Here is an 18,682-nt window from a genome sequence, read left to right as displayed (position 1 = left end):
ATGATCATAATGGTCCCTTCTGACCTTAATATCTACAAAACTCTATGAAATTACTTGATTAATAAAGAATTCCCCAACGCAGGCCAGTTGGCTCAAATCCCTGTCTCTGAGCTTATACTGCAATGTAGACATAGACCCACAGGGGACAGAGCTAACATTGCATGTACTGCTCCGGAGCCACATGCGGCTCTTCAGAAGTTAATACGCGGCTCCTTGTCTAGGCACCGACTCTGGGGCTGCAGCTACAGGCGCCAACTTTCCAGTGTGCCGGTGGGTGCTCACCGCTCAACCCCTGGCTCTGCCACAGGCCCTGCCCCCACTCCACCCCTCCCCGGAGCCTGCCATGCCCTGGCTTGTCCCCCTCCCCACCAGAGCCTCCTGCACGTCAGAAACGGTGATCAGGAGGTGCAGGGATGTGCTGATCGGCGGGGTTGCCAGGCACTGGGAGCGAGGGCATGGCAGGCTCAGGGGAGGGGGTGGGGCTGCTGACATATTATTGTGGCCCTTTGGCAACCCCTGGCCTTATGAGATAATTCTTGTCTTTCAACTGGCTTAATTGGGCAACTTTCGGTTCAGGCTACCTAGTCTCCACCTACCAGTGCTGACGAACATAGGCACCAACTCCGTGGGTGCTTGGGAAAAAATGGTTGGTGCTGAGCACTGACCGACAGCCCCGCCCAGTGGACCCCAATGATCAGCGCCTCCCATTCTCTCCCCGCACATTCCGCCCACCGTGATCAGCTGTTTTGCAGCATGCAGGAGGTGCTGGGGGCGGGGGGCAGCAGAAGGGAGGAGTGAGTGTGTAGTGCACTTGGGGAAGGGGGTTGAATGGGGCAGGAAGAGGCAGGGCCTTGGGGAAGGAGGCTGTACAACTACAGAAGCTGTACAAATTTTAAGCAATAAGCAAAGCTGCAGGCTTTGAGTCCCCGATACAAAAGCATGCCTTATAACCTTGATATGAAGGCTGGGGTTTTCATATGAGCTGATGGCAGTGGGTGCTTAAATCCCTTGGGTTCCTTTGAAAAAGAATGCACAAAGGGAACAAGGAAGGGATGATTAGAGATCTGGCTTTCTCAGATCAAGATTGTGGCTCCCTTACACAAGTGGCGAGTTGTTCCACTGGAACCAATAAGACTACTTCAATAGGGAAGAGTATAAAAATATTGCTCAGGCATGCAGGAGTGAAATCAGGAAGGCCAAATCACACCTGGACTTGCAGCTAGCAAGAGATGTTGAGAGTAACAAGAAGGGTTTCTTCAGATGTTAGCAACAAGAAGAAAGTCAAGGAAAGTTCGGGCTCCTTACTGAATGCAGGAGGCAACCTAGTGACGGAGGATGTGGAAAAAGCTAATGTACTCAATGCTTTTTTTGCCTCTGTCTTCACAAACAAGGTCAGCTCCCAGACTACTGCACTGGGCAGCACAGCATGTGGGGGGGGAGGGGTGACCAGACCTCTGTGGAGAAAGAAGTGGTTTGGGACTATTTAGAAAAGCTGGACAAGCACAAATCCATGGGGCCGGATGCATTGCATCCCAGGGTGCTAAAGGAATTGGTGGATGTGATTGCAGAGCCAATGGCCATTATCTTTGAAAACTCATGGCCATCGGGGGAGGTCCCAGGTGACTGGAAAGGCTAATCTGGTGCCCATCTTTAAGAAAGGGAAGGAGGAGGATCCAGGGAACTAAAGACCAGTCAGCCTCACCTCAGTCCCTGGAAAAAATCATGGAGCAGGTCCTCAAGGAATCAATTCTGAACCACTTAGAGGGGAAGGAAGTGATCAGAAACAGTCAGCATGGATTCATCAAGGGCAAGTCATGCCTGACTAATCTAATTGCCTTCTATGAAGAGATAACTGGCTCTGTGGATGAGGGGAAAGCAGTGGACGTGTTATTCCTTAACTTTAGCAAAGCTTTTGACACAGGGAAATGTTTCAAAGTTGAAATGTGTCATTTTATTTAGAAATTCAGCTAGATTTAACTTAAAAAAACACAACTTAAGGGAAGAGACCCCAAAACAAAACAATTTGGATTGAACAAACATTTAATTTGACCCAAAACAAAGTTTTTGGTGGTGGTGGTGGCGGTGGCTTTGGTTTCTTGCTGGGAAAAAAAAAAAGATTGTCATTTTGGGTTAACCTGAGAACAAAAATCTTGTCAGATTTTTTTGGTCAGCCACCAAATCAAAAAAAGTCAATTACTCACCCAGTTCTACTCACTAAAATAAAGGCTCCACAAACTGTCCCTGAGGGAAGCCAGACTTAAGGTAGTTTGGGTTTTTTTAATAGTTACTTTCCACATTTTCTAATGTTGGGTTTCTTGTAAATTTAACCTTAGTATTGAATTGCCTGGCTTTTAGGTAACTAAGGGTAAAAATCCCTACAGGCGTCTTATTTAACTGATACCTACCCTCAGCCTTTAGTGCCAAATTCAAGCTGATCTTCACCAGAACTCTCCAGGGTCCTTCTCTTAAATGAAGGCTATTTTTCTAGGAAATTTCATCTTTCTACTGCTACCCATTTTGGCAAGAGAACCATTCAAAAAAAAAAAAAAAAGAGTGGCATAAGAACTATTTTACAATTAGGGAAGGTCATGTATGTGTCCCTCTATACAGTCTCAGATGTAGCTGAGCTACTTCCCCCTTTAAACTCCATGTGCACCTAAAAACCAAACTGGGGCTTTGAAAATTTCAGCCTAACAGGGTGAAATTTGGGAGCAAAGAAAAAAACCCAACCACCATCAATAGAGGTTGCTGCTGCTTTAATAGGTCTCTTCTGTTCTCCATGCTCTGTCTGGGAAACAGCTCATCACCCTGTGACATTTCAACACAGTTACAATGTCTTCCAGGATTTCTAAAGTTGCCGTGAAATCCATCCCATTTGGGAGATGAGAGGTACACCCACCACTCCCATACACTCAGGTCAAGTGAGATTGAAAGAACCAACTCACAATACCTTTTCAACCCATTATTGAAGAAGCTGGCGTAAGAGTCATTTAGGAGGTCTTTTCCAAGAGGATGGATAAAGCTAGTGAGTCATTATTGCCCATCTTCCCTTCTGCGTAAAAACACATGTGATCTCTGGACCAGACTCAGTAAGAGAGAGAAGGGCGTCTTATCTGCAACATGAGGGAGAGATTCAGGCACCATGCATATATGCTTTTTACCCATGAAAGCTGCTTGGAGTTTGTTGGATGCTGCTGATAGACTACTGCCATGGAGGACTGGTTCCATTGCTGAACTGTGGTTGTGGGGGTGACAGCAAAGGAAACACTTGCTCTGCCTCATGATCCTGTGACTTATCCTGGAAGAAAAGACAAAATCACTACCTGGTGGGTCTCCTTGCCACCATCTTCCTTGTCCATCCACTCCCTCAGCCCAGACAAAGAACCCCCACCCTGATAGAGCCACTGACTTAACATCTTAAGTCCTCACCGAGTCGGAGGAGATAGCGTCTTTAGAAACGATGTTCTGGATTACAGAGAAGATCAGCATCAAGGCCAAGATTCCCTATGCCACACAGCCAATAAGAGAGAGATACAATTAGTGACACTATCTGCTATGGACTAATAGGGCCAAAATCTGGTGTCATCTACACCAGTGTAAATCTAGAATTAATTCCACTGAAGTCAATGCAGTTTGGATTCAAGGGAATTACACCAATATAACCAAGAGCAGAATTTAGCCCAAAGAGAGAAAACACCACAAGGGCCTGAATGGGGAGACGAAAAACAAAACCCTATCAGTTTGCATAAAACAAGACTTGAACCTTCTCTAATGTTTCAGAGAGTTTAATGAGCATTTGCTACAATTATTTTCTAACAATGTTCCTCATGCTATCATGCATCCAAGTTCCAGACAGTGCCTGTTGTCTTTAAACATCTCCCATGCTAATACTAAGGTCCATGAGAGTCCAATGAACATGGATAACTCTCCAAACCCAAGCACTGACCCTCCCCTTAGATGCTGAGCCATCACCAGCTCTAAATAGCTCAGAAGACACAGAATTCATAGCACCTTGTGGAACCACTGCACTTACCGTCTTGTAAGAACCAATGCTCTGACAGTAGTCCCAAGGGATGGGGCTTTCTTCACAGCGATGAGGGAGAAGGAAGCTGACTAAGTGGATTTTATCCAAAATTGGGATGGAAACTTTGTACTTGTTTAGAATGCAAATATTAATCAAATCAATTCCCAACATTATTCCTCCAGCTAATGAGGCAAGGAAGCTGATGGCATTCAACATATTGCTGCCTGCCTCCTGAAAGAGATATGCAGAGGGCACAGGTTAGGACAGTCATATCAATACCCAGACACATGGCCACTGAGTATTGAGCCATATACATACATAAGCACAGCAACCCATATTTGCAACATTCCAGCCTTCTTTTGCCCCATTCCCTCTGACTTCATCCCTCCACGCACAGATAAAGAGAATAACAAAATACACATATGGCAGAGAAGCACTCCCTTTTAATAGACAGAGTGATTAGCAACACTCTATGGTTAAGGTTGCCTGAGTGTGAAAGGGCTTTTTCAGTTACTTAGAACTTGGTCAAACTTTTCACTTTCTAGGCTGCAATTTTCCATGTTTGTTTTAAGCCCATGAATGAACTTTTGGGGAAAATGTGAACAAAAACAGTTCAGCAATTTTTTTTAAAGTACTAACAGAGTGAAAAAAAATTACATCTTACCTTGGCCATCAGAAATAAATGATTAAATTGCTAAATGAAGGACAAAGTCAGGAAATGGTGAAGTTAAGTGCGCTAATCACACCTGGATTCTGTCTCCTTAATGGGCAATTTTACATAGTATCATAGGATTAGAGTTTTGCAAATCATGGATTTTTTGGTTCACTGGCAATTTTCAAAAATAAAAAATTGTTTTGGCATCAAAATAAAAATTTTTCAGCAAATCAAAAAAAATTCACTTTGAGCCAAATGAAATGTTTCATTACAATTGCAAACATTTTTTTAAAATATAAAAATAAAATTCGAGGATAATTTGATTTGAAAAGTCAGTTCAAACCATTTCAAAAATGTAAAAACATTTTTTTTCTGAATTTTTTGGTTTTGTTTGTTTTCTAAATAAACAATTCAGTGAAACCACCACGAACTGGTCAAGTGTGTGTGCCTGCAATCACAGAGTTTGTGGAATGGGGCAGCACCCACCTCTTGTGAGTGCCCCGCCACCCCCAGTGGTTTCTTCGGTGAGTCTTCAGTGACTCAGCCATCCAGCCAAGCCACACAGACTGACTGTAGGTGGAACATCATAAACCCCTTCCAGGGTAGGCACTCTTTACTTCCCCCAGCCCTGGTATGAGGCCACAGCCCCAGGACCTCCTCTCTGGAGACATTGTGTTCCTGCAGCCCTCCCTGGACTCAGTCCTTGTTCAGTCCCAGCAGCCAGCCAGGAGCTCCTTCTTAGCACCCCCAGTTCCTTGCCGCACTGAGCTGTCCATGAACCTCTGCTTTTTCACCTAACCAGGAACATAGTCCTCTTTTCCAGCTCCAGCGCTCCTTTTTATATAGAACTGCTGCCCCCTGATTGGCCACTCCTGCAGCCCTTCTGATTGGTTGCTTCCCCTGCAGTCACTCTAGGCCACTTGGAGGACTTCTCTTCTGCTCCTGTCTGGGATGGGGTGTGGCAGGACCATGAGGCTGCCAGCACGAGCCCTTTGGGCCTACTCCACCCCATCACAGCACTGAAGATTTACACCCCAGCTTGCTGAGCACTAACTCTCCATCTAGACAAGCTCTTAGAATTCCAATAACAGACCCTAGTTATAATTGGCCATCTAGGTTGCCATCCCCAACTCTCCTGAGATTCCTTCCTCTTCCCCAGAGAAAACATGGCATAGACCCACTTCCTGGTCCCTAATAGGACAATTAATGCCTCCACAGGAAGGTAAATATCCACATCCTCTGGGCCCTCTCCTTTTAAAGGGAAGACTAATTCTGCAGATTAATTTAGACAGGATCCACAAGGGATCCTCAAACAAATGAAGTCTGGGTGTGGGGGTAGGAATCTGATTGCTCTCTATAAATACATCAGGTTGGTAAACACCAAGGACGGAGATGAGCTATTTAAGCTAAAGGACAATGTTGGCAAAGGAAGGAATGGGGATAAACAGGCCATGAATAAATTTAGGCTGGAAATGAGAGGAAAGTTTCAATTCATGCAGGGAGCAAGGATCTGGAACAGCCTCACAAAAGCAGGAGTGGGGGCTAACAACCCAACTAGTTTTAAGATGGAGCTTGGTATATTTATGTGTTGGATTCTATGATGTGGTTTCCCACCATGTCAGGTGCCTGGACTTGATTACCTAGCAGGTCCCTTCCAGTCCTATCTCCTATGTTCCTAAACAGCGGCTTTTGGGGAGTTATTTTAAATATCAGTCCAGAAGCTTTTTCCCAGACCCAGACCTAAGTTTGGGTCCACGTGGCCTAGTGATTAGAACTCCCAGTTTTCACCTAGATGGCTGGGTCTTGATGCCCAGTGTGGGGTGAAGATCCAAACCAAAATGACACAGCCTGCTCTGCTTCAGGAGGAAACTGTCTTCATCTCAGTTCACTGACTCCTGTCCAAGTCCCAAATGGAAACAAACAGAACCTTTTCCTCCAAGGATCAGATGGATCATTGCCCTCAGACCAGGAAGCTGTCATCTTATAACTACTGCAGACTGGACCTCTAATGAGCCCTAGCAGACTGATCTCTGTCCATTAACCCTTGCCTTCCCAGCCCTGAGTCCTATGGCTCTCTCATTCTCAGGTCTCTGAGGGATCGTATATCCTGTCACATCCTGCCATATTAACCAAGCAGTTCGGATGGTGTTCAGTGAATGAGGCAGGAGGTCCATTCATGGAAGAGTTAAGCATAAAGAAAAATATTGAGCAGAGCTGGCTCATTCACTGAGCCCCATGCAACCCATGCTCTGAAATCAGGCTTGGTCATGCAGAGAAAACAAACTACTGCAATAATGCAGATGCACAAGGGGGCATTGTTAAAGTTGTGTGGGCAACCTTAACTTAGGCATTTTCTAGCTTTTGCATGCATTATGCCACATTTAATGCATATTTTTATAGAATCATAGAAGATTAGGGTTGGAAGAGACCTCAGGAGGTCATCTAGTCCAAACCCCTGCTCAAAGCAGGACCAATCCGAGCCAGGGCTTTGTCAAGCCAGGCCTTTAAAACCTCTAAGGATGGAGATTCCACCACCTCCCTAGTCTACCCATTATATGGAATCGTGTTTCAAGCAAACCCATGCGTACTTCTGCAGCAATCCGTCTCTCCTTGAGTGAGAGGGGAATTCGTTCAATTCTGAGTTTCACCTTTGCATGCTCCTCCCCATGGGACACCAGCCATATCCCGGAGGGCATTCTTGACAGACAAGGGCTCTGATTTCTCCCCTTAGTGTTAACTTGTAAGTCTCTCCCAATAACAGAATACTGCATAGCTCACCAGACCCTCTGTGATATTCGTTGCAGTTGCAGTTGCAGCTGAGAGGGACCCAGAAATGATGAACTGTAAAGAAAAGAGAAAATGATCATTAATTAAGGTGAGGGTCACTTTAAAGTTTTAGATAAAGAGCTCCTCCCCGACCCATCCATAGGTCTGAACATTCCATCCACCCACCCTATCCATATACACCCACCAACCCCAAGCATACATACCCATCCCTTTCACAGCTTTCTCATCTGTCCATCTCATTGCCTAATCATAGAATAGGAGGGTTGGAAGGGACCTCAGGAGGTCATCCAGTCCAACTCCCTGCTCAAAGCAGGACAATCCCCAATTTTTTCCCCAGATCCCTAAAAGGCCCCCTCAAGGATTGAACTCACAACCCTGGATTTAGCAGGCCAATGCTCAAACCACTGAGCTATCCCTCCCCCCTGGACTACATCCTTCCTGTGACAAATTAGCCCAATTAGAGTGCCCTGGGCTGGGACTAACATGTCACTTCACCTACAGAAAGAAAGTTAAAATAAAACAGCTTGGTCCTATCCCTTGCATGTTAATTCAAGTGATCAGGGAGCAGCCAGTAGCCCCACTAATGTGCCAGTGATCAGAAAGCAACCAGTGGCCCATGGCAAGACATATGTCTGGGTCAAATCAAAACAAAAACAGGAACATCTTATGAAACATCTGTGTCACTGTTCTCTCTCTCCCTCTTTGATAGAAGGATGTTGATTTATGATCTATTCAGCCCATAGGTAAATATGAGAATACATCTGTCCAGAGTATCTATAATTAAGGCTGGATTCAGTTTTTCACTTAAAACATGGATTCAACCGCTTTGTCGTCTATGTCCAATATAGTGTTTTTGTAACACACACTGAGTCTTTGTCACTTTCTAGTGCCTGGTTCATATAAAAATTTTTAGATTTACATAGCTTCCAGCTTATAGAATTTAGTTCTTTAACATAAGCAGTAGAGGCTTTCAGTGTTTCCCGGTTCAAATCCCACTGCTGGCCCTAGCAGGATTGGTTACATATCATTCTCCACATTGCAGGGGTGGAGTAAAGACTGAATTTGCTGAAGATTTTCAACTAAAATCTGCTATTTAGTTTCTCAGGGGAAAATAATTAAAAATTGGACCTTTAAGCCTCCCCCCAGCATCTCACCTTCTTTTGGACTTTGTTTGCTAACAAGTGACTGTTTTTTATCCCTGACAACTCCCATATTGCTAAACCTCACTGCAAATTAGTGACAGTGTACATTTGAAGAAGTTAGGTTGCAATTAAGCAAAGTTATGAAGGATCACTGTATCCTTTCTTTGCCATTGTTGCAGCAATTTTCCCTTACTCAAAATGACTGCCATTTTCCATGATTCACAATGGGATTGAAGCTACTCATGCCCTCAATAAACATGGTCACTGGCATATGCCTCTACTAAAAATGGCTGCCACATCCCATTGTTTCCATTGGAATTGAAGCCACAGATTGCCCTCAAGGAAGATGGCTGCCATTCCACTAAAGCCTTGCCACGTAAAAATGATGCTGCTTCTATGACCCCTCGGGTTGCTAGATGTCCGGTTTTCAACCGGAATGGCCAGTCAAAAAGGGACCCTGGTGGTTCTGGTCAGCACCACTGACCGAGCTGTTAACAGTCTGGTTGGTGGCACAGCAGGGCTAAGGCAGCCTCCCTGCCTGATGAGGCTCCGTGCGGCTCCCGGAAGCAGCTGCATGTCCCCGCTCTGGCTCCTATGCATAGGGGTACCCAGGGGGCTCCTCCGCATGCTGCCCCCGCCTCAAGCGCCGGCTCTGCTGCTCCCACTAGCCAGGAACCGCGGCCAATGGGAGCTGTGGGGGTGGTACCTGCAGACAGAGCAGCGCGCAAGGCGCCTGGCCTCACCTCTGTGCAGGAGCCAGAGTGGGGACATGCTGCCGCTTCCAGGAGCCGCCTGAGGTAAGCGTCTGCACCCGTAACCCCTCTGCCCCAACCCGGAGCCCCCTCACTCACTCTGAATCCCTCAGCCCAGAGCCCCCCTCCTGCACCTCAAACCCCTCATCCCTCAGCCAGAGCCCTCACCCCCCCACACCCCAACCCCTTGCCCCAGCCCAGAGTCCCCTCCTGTACCCCAAATCCCTCATTCCTAGCCCCACACCAGAACCCGCACCCCTAGCTGGAGCCCTCACATCCCTGCACCCCAATCCCCGTGCCCCAGACCGGTGAAAATGAGCGAGTGAGTGAGGGTAGGGAGAGTGAATAACAGAAGGAGGAGGGATGGGATGAGTGGGGGCAGGGCTTCGGAGAAGGGGCGGGATGGGGGTAGTAGGGTGTTCAGTTTTGTGTGAGTAGAAAGTTGGCAACCGTAATGAACACAACTTCCCATTGTTTCTGATAGGATTGAAGTCAGGGACTGTCCTTGAGGAAGATGGCTGTGCCATATGCTCTTTGTTTAGAAATCTGGACAGGAAACCATGAGGAGGAGGTAGTCTAGGCTGCGGGCTCCCACTCAGTCAGTCAGAAGGAGTAGCAGCTATGGTTGCAGAGGAGTTACCGGCTTTGATACTAGGTGCTGTCTGGCCTCACTAGTAGCTCTGTGGCTTTGCAACCCTTGGAGCTGTGGCTGGCCCACAGAGCAGACACAGCACTTGACAAAAAGAACAGGAGGACTTGTGGCACCTCAGAGACTAACCAATTTATTTGAGCATGAGCTTTCGTGAGCTACAGCTCACTTCACCGGATGCATTAGCTCACGAAAGCTCATGCTCAAATAAATTGGTTATTCTCTAAGGTGCCACAAGTCCTCCTTTTCTTTTTGCGAAGACAGACTAACACGGCTGCTACTCTGAAACCTGCACTTGACAGTCTACCCACAGCTTGGGAAAGTGGGCAGAGTTATGCTGGAGGTAGGAGCAGCAGGCCTCCTCCTCGCATTTCCCTCATGATCACACACCACACTCAACTGGCCGAATGCTGAGTGTTTGCTAGCGCTGCTGAGGTTAGGCCTCAGACTGAGGGGGATGAATTCACTGCCTGTAAAGTGTTTCCTTATCTCTTGAAGGCAGCCTGCTTCTATCAGTAGGCGTGGGCATTAAAATATGGTTAAGAGACAGGGCCACATTCCCTTGCCTTTAAGGGTTTGTGTCTCTGCTGCCCCTGGCTTACACTAGGGGCACAAGTTACAGGGAGCTGTAAGGGATATGCTGCTGATCCCCCAGAGCAGTTTATAGCAGCTGGGGTCCTCAGGGACCATATATCAACTGGGTGTTGGCAGAACACCCCTGCCCACCCCTCCTGAACCCTATCCTGCCTCTGCACTGAGGGATGTGCTAAAGGAATTGGTGGCTGTGATTGCAGAGCCATTGGCCATTATCTTTGAAAACTCGTGGCGAACGGGGGAAGTCCCAGATGACTGGAAAAAGGCTAATGTAGTGCCAATCTTTAAAAAAGGGAAGAAAGAGGATCCTGGGAACTACAGGCCAGTCAGCCTCACCTCAGTCCCCGGAAAAATCATGGAGCAGTTCCTCAAAGAATCAATCCTGAAGCACTTACATGAGAGGAAAGTGATCAGGAACAGTCAGCATGGATTCACCAAGGGAAGGTCATGCCTGACTAATCTAATCGCCTTCTATGATGAGATTATTGGTTCTGTGGATGAAGGGAAAGCAGTGGATGTATTGTTTCTTGACTTTAGCAAAGCTTTTGACACAGTCTCCCACAGTATTCTTGTCAGCAAGTTAAAGAAGTATGGGCTGGATGAATGCACTATAAGGTGGGTAGAAAGTTGGCTAGATTGTCGGGCTCAACGGGTAGTGATCAATGGCTCCATGTCTAGTTGGCAGCCGGTGTCAAGTGGAGTGCCCCAGGGGTCGGTCCTGGGGCCGGTTTTGTTCAATATCTTCATAAATGATCTGGAGGATGATGTGGTTTGCACTCTCAGCAAATTTGCGGATGATACTAAACTGGGAGTAGTGGTAGATACGCTGGAGGGCAGGGATAGGCTACAGAGGGACCTAGACAAATTGGAGGATTGGGCCAAAAGAAATCTGATGAGGTTCAATAAGGATAAGTGCAGGGTCCTGCACTTAGGACGGAAGAACCCAGTGCACAGCTACAGACTAGGGACCGAATGGCTAGGTAGCAGTTCTGCGGAAAAGGACCTAGGGGTGACAGTGGATGAGAAGCTGGGATGAGTCAGCAGTGTGCCCTTGTTGCCAAGAAGGCCAATGGCATTTTGGGATGTATAAGTAGGGGCATAGCGAGCAGATCGAGGGACGTGATCGTCCCCCTCTATTCGACACTGGTGAGGCCTCATCTGGAGTACTGTGTCCAGTTTTGGGCCCCACACTACAAGAAGGATGTGGATAAATTGGAGAGAGTACAGCGAAGGGCAACAAAACTGATTAGGGGTCTGGAACACTTATGAGGAGAGGCTGAGGGAACTGGGATTGTTTAGTCTGCAGAAGAGAAGAATGAGCGGGGATTTGATAGCTGCTTTCAACTACCTGAGAGGTGGTTCCAGAGAGGATGGTTCTAGACTATTCTCAGTGGTAGAAGAGGACAGGACAAGGAGTAATAGTCTCAAGTTGCAGTGGGGGAGGTTTAGGTTGGATATTAGGAAAAACTTTTTCACTAGGAGGGTGGTGCAACACTGGAATGCGTTACCTAGGGAGGTGGTAGAATCTCCTTCCTTAGAAGTTTTTAAGGTCAGGCTTGACAAAGCCCTGGCTGGGATAATTTAATTGGAGATTGGTCCTGCTTTGAGCAGGGGGTTGGACTAGATGACCTCCTGAGGTCCCTTCCAACCCTGATATTCTATGATTCTATGATTCTATGTGGGACAGGATGGGTAGAAGTCAGCTCTGCTAGTTGTCTGCCTGCTGGGGATTCCCCCATGCCAGGGATATTCCCAGCAAGGGAAGATTCTGTTCCCATTGCTCTGCCCAAGTGGTGCGACTGTGGTGCGCCGAATCTGCATGGCAGTTTTTATGGAGACCATATTTAGAATCCATGAAGCCACCCTTCCACTGCTTTTCTCAATACCACGTTTATTCAGCCATCAATCCATAACTCCACATCGTTCCTATCTCTAGAGCCAGCATCCATTTAGCCACCGCTGTGTTTCAGCAATAATTCCATGTATTCCACTTACAAGCGCTGCTCCCCAGAACGGATACCAGGAAGCCATGCACAGGGGGAGAGATTCTTTTGAGGAGAAGAACAAGATGCCCCCAAGGCCAAGGTGTATTAAGGCGACGATGATCTGTATGGCCTGCAGGGAGAGAACAAAGTCAGTACAGTCAGTAAGGTTCTCCTAATGATAAGCACTTACCCACCTCCGAAGGTGCCCAAAGCATTACATGTTAATTAATTAGACACATTAATTAGTTAAACCTCACAACTCCCTATGGAGTTGAAAGGGGCTACCAGCTGCCGTCACAGGCTCTTGGATCCAAACCCAATCACAAACCTCATTATAGCTAATGGATTGGCCAAGCACATTCCTTCAGGCTCAACAGAAGGTGCACTCAAGGCCGTTTATGTAGTAAAGACAGCAGAAAACAATGAAGGCTATTGCCCAAGGCAATAGGTTCATGGCAGGTCAGAACTAAACCATGTGGTCTGTGGGATTTTCCTGGTTGCAATCACAAGGGCTAGAAGATTGGTTGCAGCTCTCTGTGTTGGAGGCAGAGAAAAGCCAGGAGAAGCAGTTGCAAGTGTGACCCTGAGAGGAAACAGAGGCAGAACTGTTTGGGCACAGAGCTTACTGGAGAGGCAGACATTGGGGATTTCTGAGCCAGGAAGCTGTCTGTTATTGTTTGGTTCTACTGTGTTCAGGGAAAGAGGACTTTGTGGACATTCTTTGTAAATAAACAAGATCACACCAAAGAATATACCTGGCTTAGCATCAATTTCTCACCCTCATGGAAACAACTCCACAACGCCCTGAATATTGGCTAACTGCTCATGCCAAAGGCTAACAGTACAGATATTAAGTTATTAAGTGAGTATTATGTTATTAAGAGAGGGGGAAACTGAGACACTACAGCAGTTAAGTGGCTTGCCCAGGACCTCACTGATTCAGAAACCAAGCATTATTCCCACACTCCTAGGGGGATTAGAAGCATTGCAGAATGAGTTGTTTGGAAACCTCACCATAAAAAACCCACCACCTAATGCAATGTTCTTAACTAGTTTGAATTGTCTCTTCCCCAGGCAAGGTGTGGGTGCATCGCATTAGCCTCTGCATTAGTGAAGATCAACCCCAATTTCCTCCCTCCTCGAGGCCATATCATGCCCCCCCTCTTTTGGCTCATGGGGTGGTGGTTCATATGAGGTTTGGCAGCTCCTTAGGGGAACAGCAGACATTCCTCCACAGTGAAATGGGTGCCCCATCTCCCATGCATGCAGGTTTGAGAAGGTGGCAGATTTACCCCTAGTGCCTCATTCTTTCTTGGGAATTTCTTCTGAGTGTCATCAGGGCTGTGTGGGGGGATGAGCAGGGTCACATTGTTAGCCGCAGTCCTGGGAAAGGCCATGGCATATCAATGGCTGCTGGGGAGAGACACAGCAGAGACACAGCTTATCTAGGGAGAGAGATCAAAAGAGGTTAATTTATGAGCAACCAGATCACTATTGGAATCATTGTTACATCATATTGACTTGGCGTGGGCTGTTCATCTCCAGGGACATGGATCCCATGTCCCAGTCTGCTTGCAAGCTGGGGCACAGGGAGCGTTTTGTAGCACACAGGAAGGGCACGTCTCTATATCTTCCCCATGCCCCACCTTTCTATGGGGGAACCATAGAGTTACCACTGTGTAAGGCCCCCTTTATAGCTGCCAATTTGGTTTAAGAGCTGTTTTTCAGCTTACATTAAATGGGAAATCCATCTAGGGGCAGATTCTGATCTCGACTGCACTAGTGTAAATCCTGAGTCACTTTCTTAAGGCTGGTTGTTGGTGTAGCCAATGGCCCCCTCCCCCACTGGATTTCAGCTGGTGTGACGGAGAGCAGAACCTGGCCCTGACAGTCAGTGGCTATCCAAGGAGCACGTTTGTACTGAATGACTGCAAGATGGCTGGGTGAATGGGGAAGAGATCCCATTGAGCCAGTTGGCTTTGTATGCCTGGAGCTGTTTTACTTCTTACTCTGTCTTTTAGGTTAAGACTTTTCAAAACTGATCTTCAGTTTTCCTTGGAGGGTCTAGACATCCAGAGCCAGAGCCTCAGCTGAAGTCACTGACATCAGAAGAGGATCTGACACCTAGCACCCAATCAATAGTGGATATAGAAAGGAGAATATGTGAAATAGGTATGTGTCTAGGGATGTTTGTAATACCTCATCCACTGGTGGACCCTTCCATTGCCTCAGTTTTCCCACTGGGAATTTGAATTATGCTCCCCTTCCAACATAAACTAACAGCTTAACTCAAAACCAAGCTCACTAGTCCATTGCATCCCTCCTTGGCTTCTAATTCCCTCTTAGGAGTTTTGCTCCTGCCCCATACACAGATAGTTCCAGCCAGGCATTTCCTTCTGGGTGGCTTAGATAATCTATTCCCTACTCCCCTGTGGTCCCCTGCAGGTCTCTCTCACTTCCCAGGCCCCGAAAGCAAGAGAGTCTCCCTTCCACTTCTTTGTGTCTCTTCCTCAACCTGGCCTGTATGTCCCAATAGGCTTGTGTCTGAATCACATGCTACCATCATGTGACGCCAGGACTTGTTCCCTTCACCTGGGGAGATGGGCTAAGCCTGGCCCAGGTGCAGCTGAGCCCTGGCCCCCTTAAAGGGCCAGCTGCCCCTGTGACTAGGACTAAGGCCCAGATCTACAAAGGTATTTAGGCTCCTAACTTCCACCGTCAATGGAAGTTAGGAGTCTAAATACTTTTGTGGATCTGGGCCTAACTCCCCACAGCGCTGCCCTTTGAGTTGCCATTCACATCCCTGCAAACTGAGTGTAAAACAGTGCCATTCTGCTGTGCACACTCATTTTGCAGTGATGTAAATGACAACACAAGGTGCTGGGCAATGATGAATTAGACCCGAAGGCACTGAAGTTTGGAAGATGTCAACCAGAGTAGCTCCAGGGAAGTCAGTGGTCCTATGTCAATTTACACCAGCCTTAAAATAATTGAATCATAGAAAATTAGGGTTGGAAGAGACCTCAGGAGGTCATCTAGTCCAATCCCCTGCTCAAAGCAGGACCAACACCAACTAAATCATCCCAGCCAGGTCTTTGTCAAGCTGGGCCTTAAAAACCTCTAAGGATGGAGATTCCACCATCTCCCTAAGTAACCCATTCCAGTGCTTCACCACCCTCCTAGTGAAATAGTCCAAATAGTCCAATAATATCCAACCTAGACCTCCCTGACTGCAACTTGAGACCATTGTTTCTTGTTCTGTCATCTGCCAGCACTGAGAACAGCCTAGCTCCATCCTCTTTGGAACTGCCCTTCAGGTAGTTGAAGGCTGCTATCAAATCCCCGCCCCCGCCCCCCACCCTCCCGCAATTCTTCTTTTCTGCAGACTAAACAATCCTAGTTCCCTCAGCCTCTCCTCATAAGTCATGTGCCCCAGCCCCCTAATAATTTTTGTTGCCCTCTGCTAGACTCTCTCCAATTTGTCCACTTTCCAATTTCTTTCTTTTCCAGTTTCTCTCATTTACATGGGAACAAATCAGAAATAACCCAGCTGAAGTCAGTGTAAAGTGAGTGCAAGAGAAGAGAATCAGGTCCTTGGTTTTTATCTGCCAGCACAAGATCCTCTCTCCTCTGTGTCTGTAGAGCTCATTGCTAGTCTGTGCAACTGCACCTTGTTCATTTCACAAATGCTTTCTCGCTCCTTTCACAAGCCCCTTCTGATATCTTTGCTCCATCTGGAGCTTGCTGCTTTTGACCACAGCATCACCGCAGTGTGCTAAGAGTAGAGAGGTTTTCCTTCCTGAGCAGCATTCAACACAAGCAGAGAGGAAGTAGCCAATGGTATTTCTTTGTACTTATCAGCCTTAGTAGAATCTACTGTTCTCTCTGGTCAGGAGAGGCCATGAAGTATTTTAAAAGCTGAGATTACAGAATAAAGGGGGAAGGGACCGAAATCACTCTTGTCCTTCCATCAATTTCGTGCATCTCCCCTGTTCCACTAAAGAGAACTAGCTCATGTGGGCGAGAGGCATAGGTAGCAGTCATCTGACTGGTGGTGTCCTCTGTTGATTGAGTTCCCATGGGGAAGCATACACCATAGGGGTCCCTCTGCTTCCCAGAGCAACTTCAGTGTGTGTGGTGCCTGAAGGAGCCAGGTAGGGCACAGGCAATAAGATCTCCTGCTGCACAGCACAGGGAGGGGGAAATTCATCAGGATCCACAGAAGAAAAATAGTCGGGGGAGTGAGTTTATACAGCAAACAGAAAATCAATCTTGCTGCCGCTCCACACCTCCCATTCCCCCAAAGCTTCAGAGCCTGCCTCTTCTACAAACCCCCACATTCACCTCTGCCTCTCTCCCCACTCGTGCTTTGGAAAGGGAAGCAGCCACCGCTTGGGAAGGGAAGCAGCCACCGCTTGGGAAGGGAAACATTTCCATTTTCAGGGCATGCGTTGTTCGGGGGCAGAGAGCTTTGCTCCCTGGGTAAGTGCACATGGTGCAAAGAGGCGTAACGTGGTCAGCTGGGCCCGACTCCACAGAGTGTATCTTGCCAATGTAACAAGCATGTTCATGGCTCCATCCTGCTCCTGCTGAAATCAGCTGGACTTCCATCACTGAGTGCAAACCCTCCGTGCTCAAGAAAGCATGAGAGTTTGTTCTTGGTACAGTGGCAACTCCTCTCCAATCACCAAGTGGCACAAGGCAATATCTACCTAAGGTCTTTAGCTTCACAACACCCCTGTGAGGCAGGGCAGTGCTGTTGTCCCCATTTTACAGTCAGGGAACTGGAGCACAGAGATATTCAGTGGCTTGCCCAGCATCACACAAGAAGTCTGTAGAAAAGCAGGAAATTGAACCTAGGTCTCCTCAGTCCCAGATGGATGTGCTAACCACTGAACAATCCCATCTCTCATAGATCATACATGGAATTCCATGTAATAACCCTGTGCTTACCTAGGTATTTCTACAACACTTATACCATCAATGCAGTGAACTGTACTAAGAAGCATTGGACTGGGTTCTGATCTCATTTTAGCTGGAGTAAATCAGGAGTAACTTAAATGGAGTCACTCCAGATTTAAACCTATGCCACTGGGATCATGATCTGACCCCAAATGTGCCATAAATCACATGCCCTTCAACCCCATTAATTCCAGGGGCATTGTATATGAGGTAAGCTAGGGTGAAATTTGAGCCATTCATGGTAACACATTAATTTCAGAACCACACTGTCATTCACCCCGAAAGTCAAAAAGCCATTTCATCCATTCCTCAGAGCTTGGAGAAGAATCTGTTGGTCTCTTGACATTTCCTGAGCTAACAAACTTTCATTAAAGCTTCTTGCAGGTAAGAAACTGTGAAATTATTGATGCACATTAGCTAGTACATGAAATTAACAAGATACCTGTCCCGTTGACCACCAACGCCGCCTTTGTTGCGTAGCAATGAAGAGCTGGACAAGGTCCAAATGTAGATTCAAAAAGCCACTTCCTATTCCTTGTCTGAGTGAAGACAAACAGGAGAGCGGGGCTGGGACCCAGCTTTATCTCAGGCAGCAGAAATAGAGAGGGAAGACGCCTCCAAAGGAAACATAGGATTTATCTGCCTTTCTTTCAGGCTTCTTGCCTCTCCTCTTAGCTTCTTGTAGCCAACTGGGTGCTCAACTTGTGCTGCACGATCATGTGGTTTCAGAATACAGTCAGAAACGAAACATTCATTTCCTGCCAGAACAAAAGTAAAGGAACTAGACGTGGTGAATTGATTATTTTAGTGCCATGATGGGTGGCCGAGGGAGCCAGCCAAACAATCAAAGATCAGAGCATCTCTCTGCCCCAAGGGCTCTTCTTGGGAGCACTCCTGGTCCCATTACAGCTGAATGGGAGTTTTGTCTTTGACTTCAATAGGACAGGTCTCTTTGGCCCAGATCTTCCAACGTGTACAGATGCCCAACACTCATTGATGTCAGTGGGAGTTAGATGCCATTGAGGATCTGGGCCTCAGTGTTTAAAAGAAATTCGTGGGCCAGATTTTCTACTAGTGTAAATGGGGTGGGGAAGAGCTCTATTGACTTCTCTAGAGTGTCATCCATTGGCAT

At 47.0% G+C, this 18,682-nt stretch overlaps 1 protein-coding gene across 1 annotated transcript; it reads right to left on the bottom strand.

The window, feature by feature from the left end:
- Window positions 1-3,140: 3,140 nt before the first annotated feature.
- Window positions 3,141-18,073, bottom strand: MS4A1 (membrane spanning 4-domains A1). The gene is made up of 7 exons (XM_084629771.1): window positions 17,993-18,073; window positions 13,881-14,033; window positions 12,599-12,718; window positions 7,458-7,520; window positions 4,034-4,255; window positions 3,430-3,504; window positions 3,141-3,298 (listed from the first exon to the last, which is right to left on the bottom strand). Exons 2-7 carry the CDS (start codon window positions 13,983-13,985, stop codon window positions 3,203-3,205), a joined length of 681 nt encoding a protein of 226 aa, XP_084485897.1. The 5' UTR covers window positions 13,986-14,033; window positions 17,993-18,073; the 3' UTR covers window positions 3,141-3,202.
- Window positions 18,074-18,682: the final 609 nt, after the last annotated feature.

Source organism: Lepidochelys olivacea, assembly GCF_965140295.1.
Source record: "Lepidochelys olivacea isolate rLepOli2 genome assembly, chromosome: 6".
Taxonomy (NCBI): Eukaryota; Metazoa; Chordata; order Testudines; family Cheloniidae; genus Lepidochelys; species Lepidochelys olivacea.
Note: the sequence above shows the minus strand (reverse complement) of the source record. Positions and strands in the feature narration are given on the sequence as shown.

Coding starts and splice junctions, on each gene's coding strand:
- MS4A1 (XM_084629771.1), bottom strand. CDS start 13,985: ATGGCCTTTCCCAGGACTGCGGCTAACAATGTGACCCTGCTCATCCCC. Junction 12,719..13,880: donor GAAAGAATGAGGCACTAGGG/GTAAATCTGCCA, acceptor CTCTCCCTGCAG/GCCATACAGATCATCGTCGC. Junction 4,256..7,457: donor CGAATATCACAGAGGGTCTG/GTGAGCTATGCA, acceptor TATCTCTTTCAG/GAGGCAGGCAGCAATATGTT.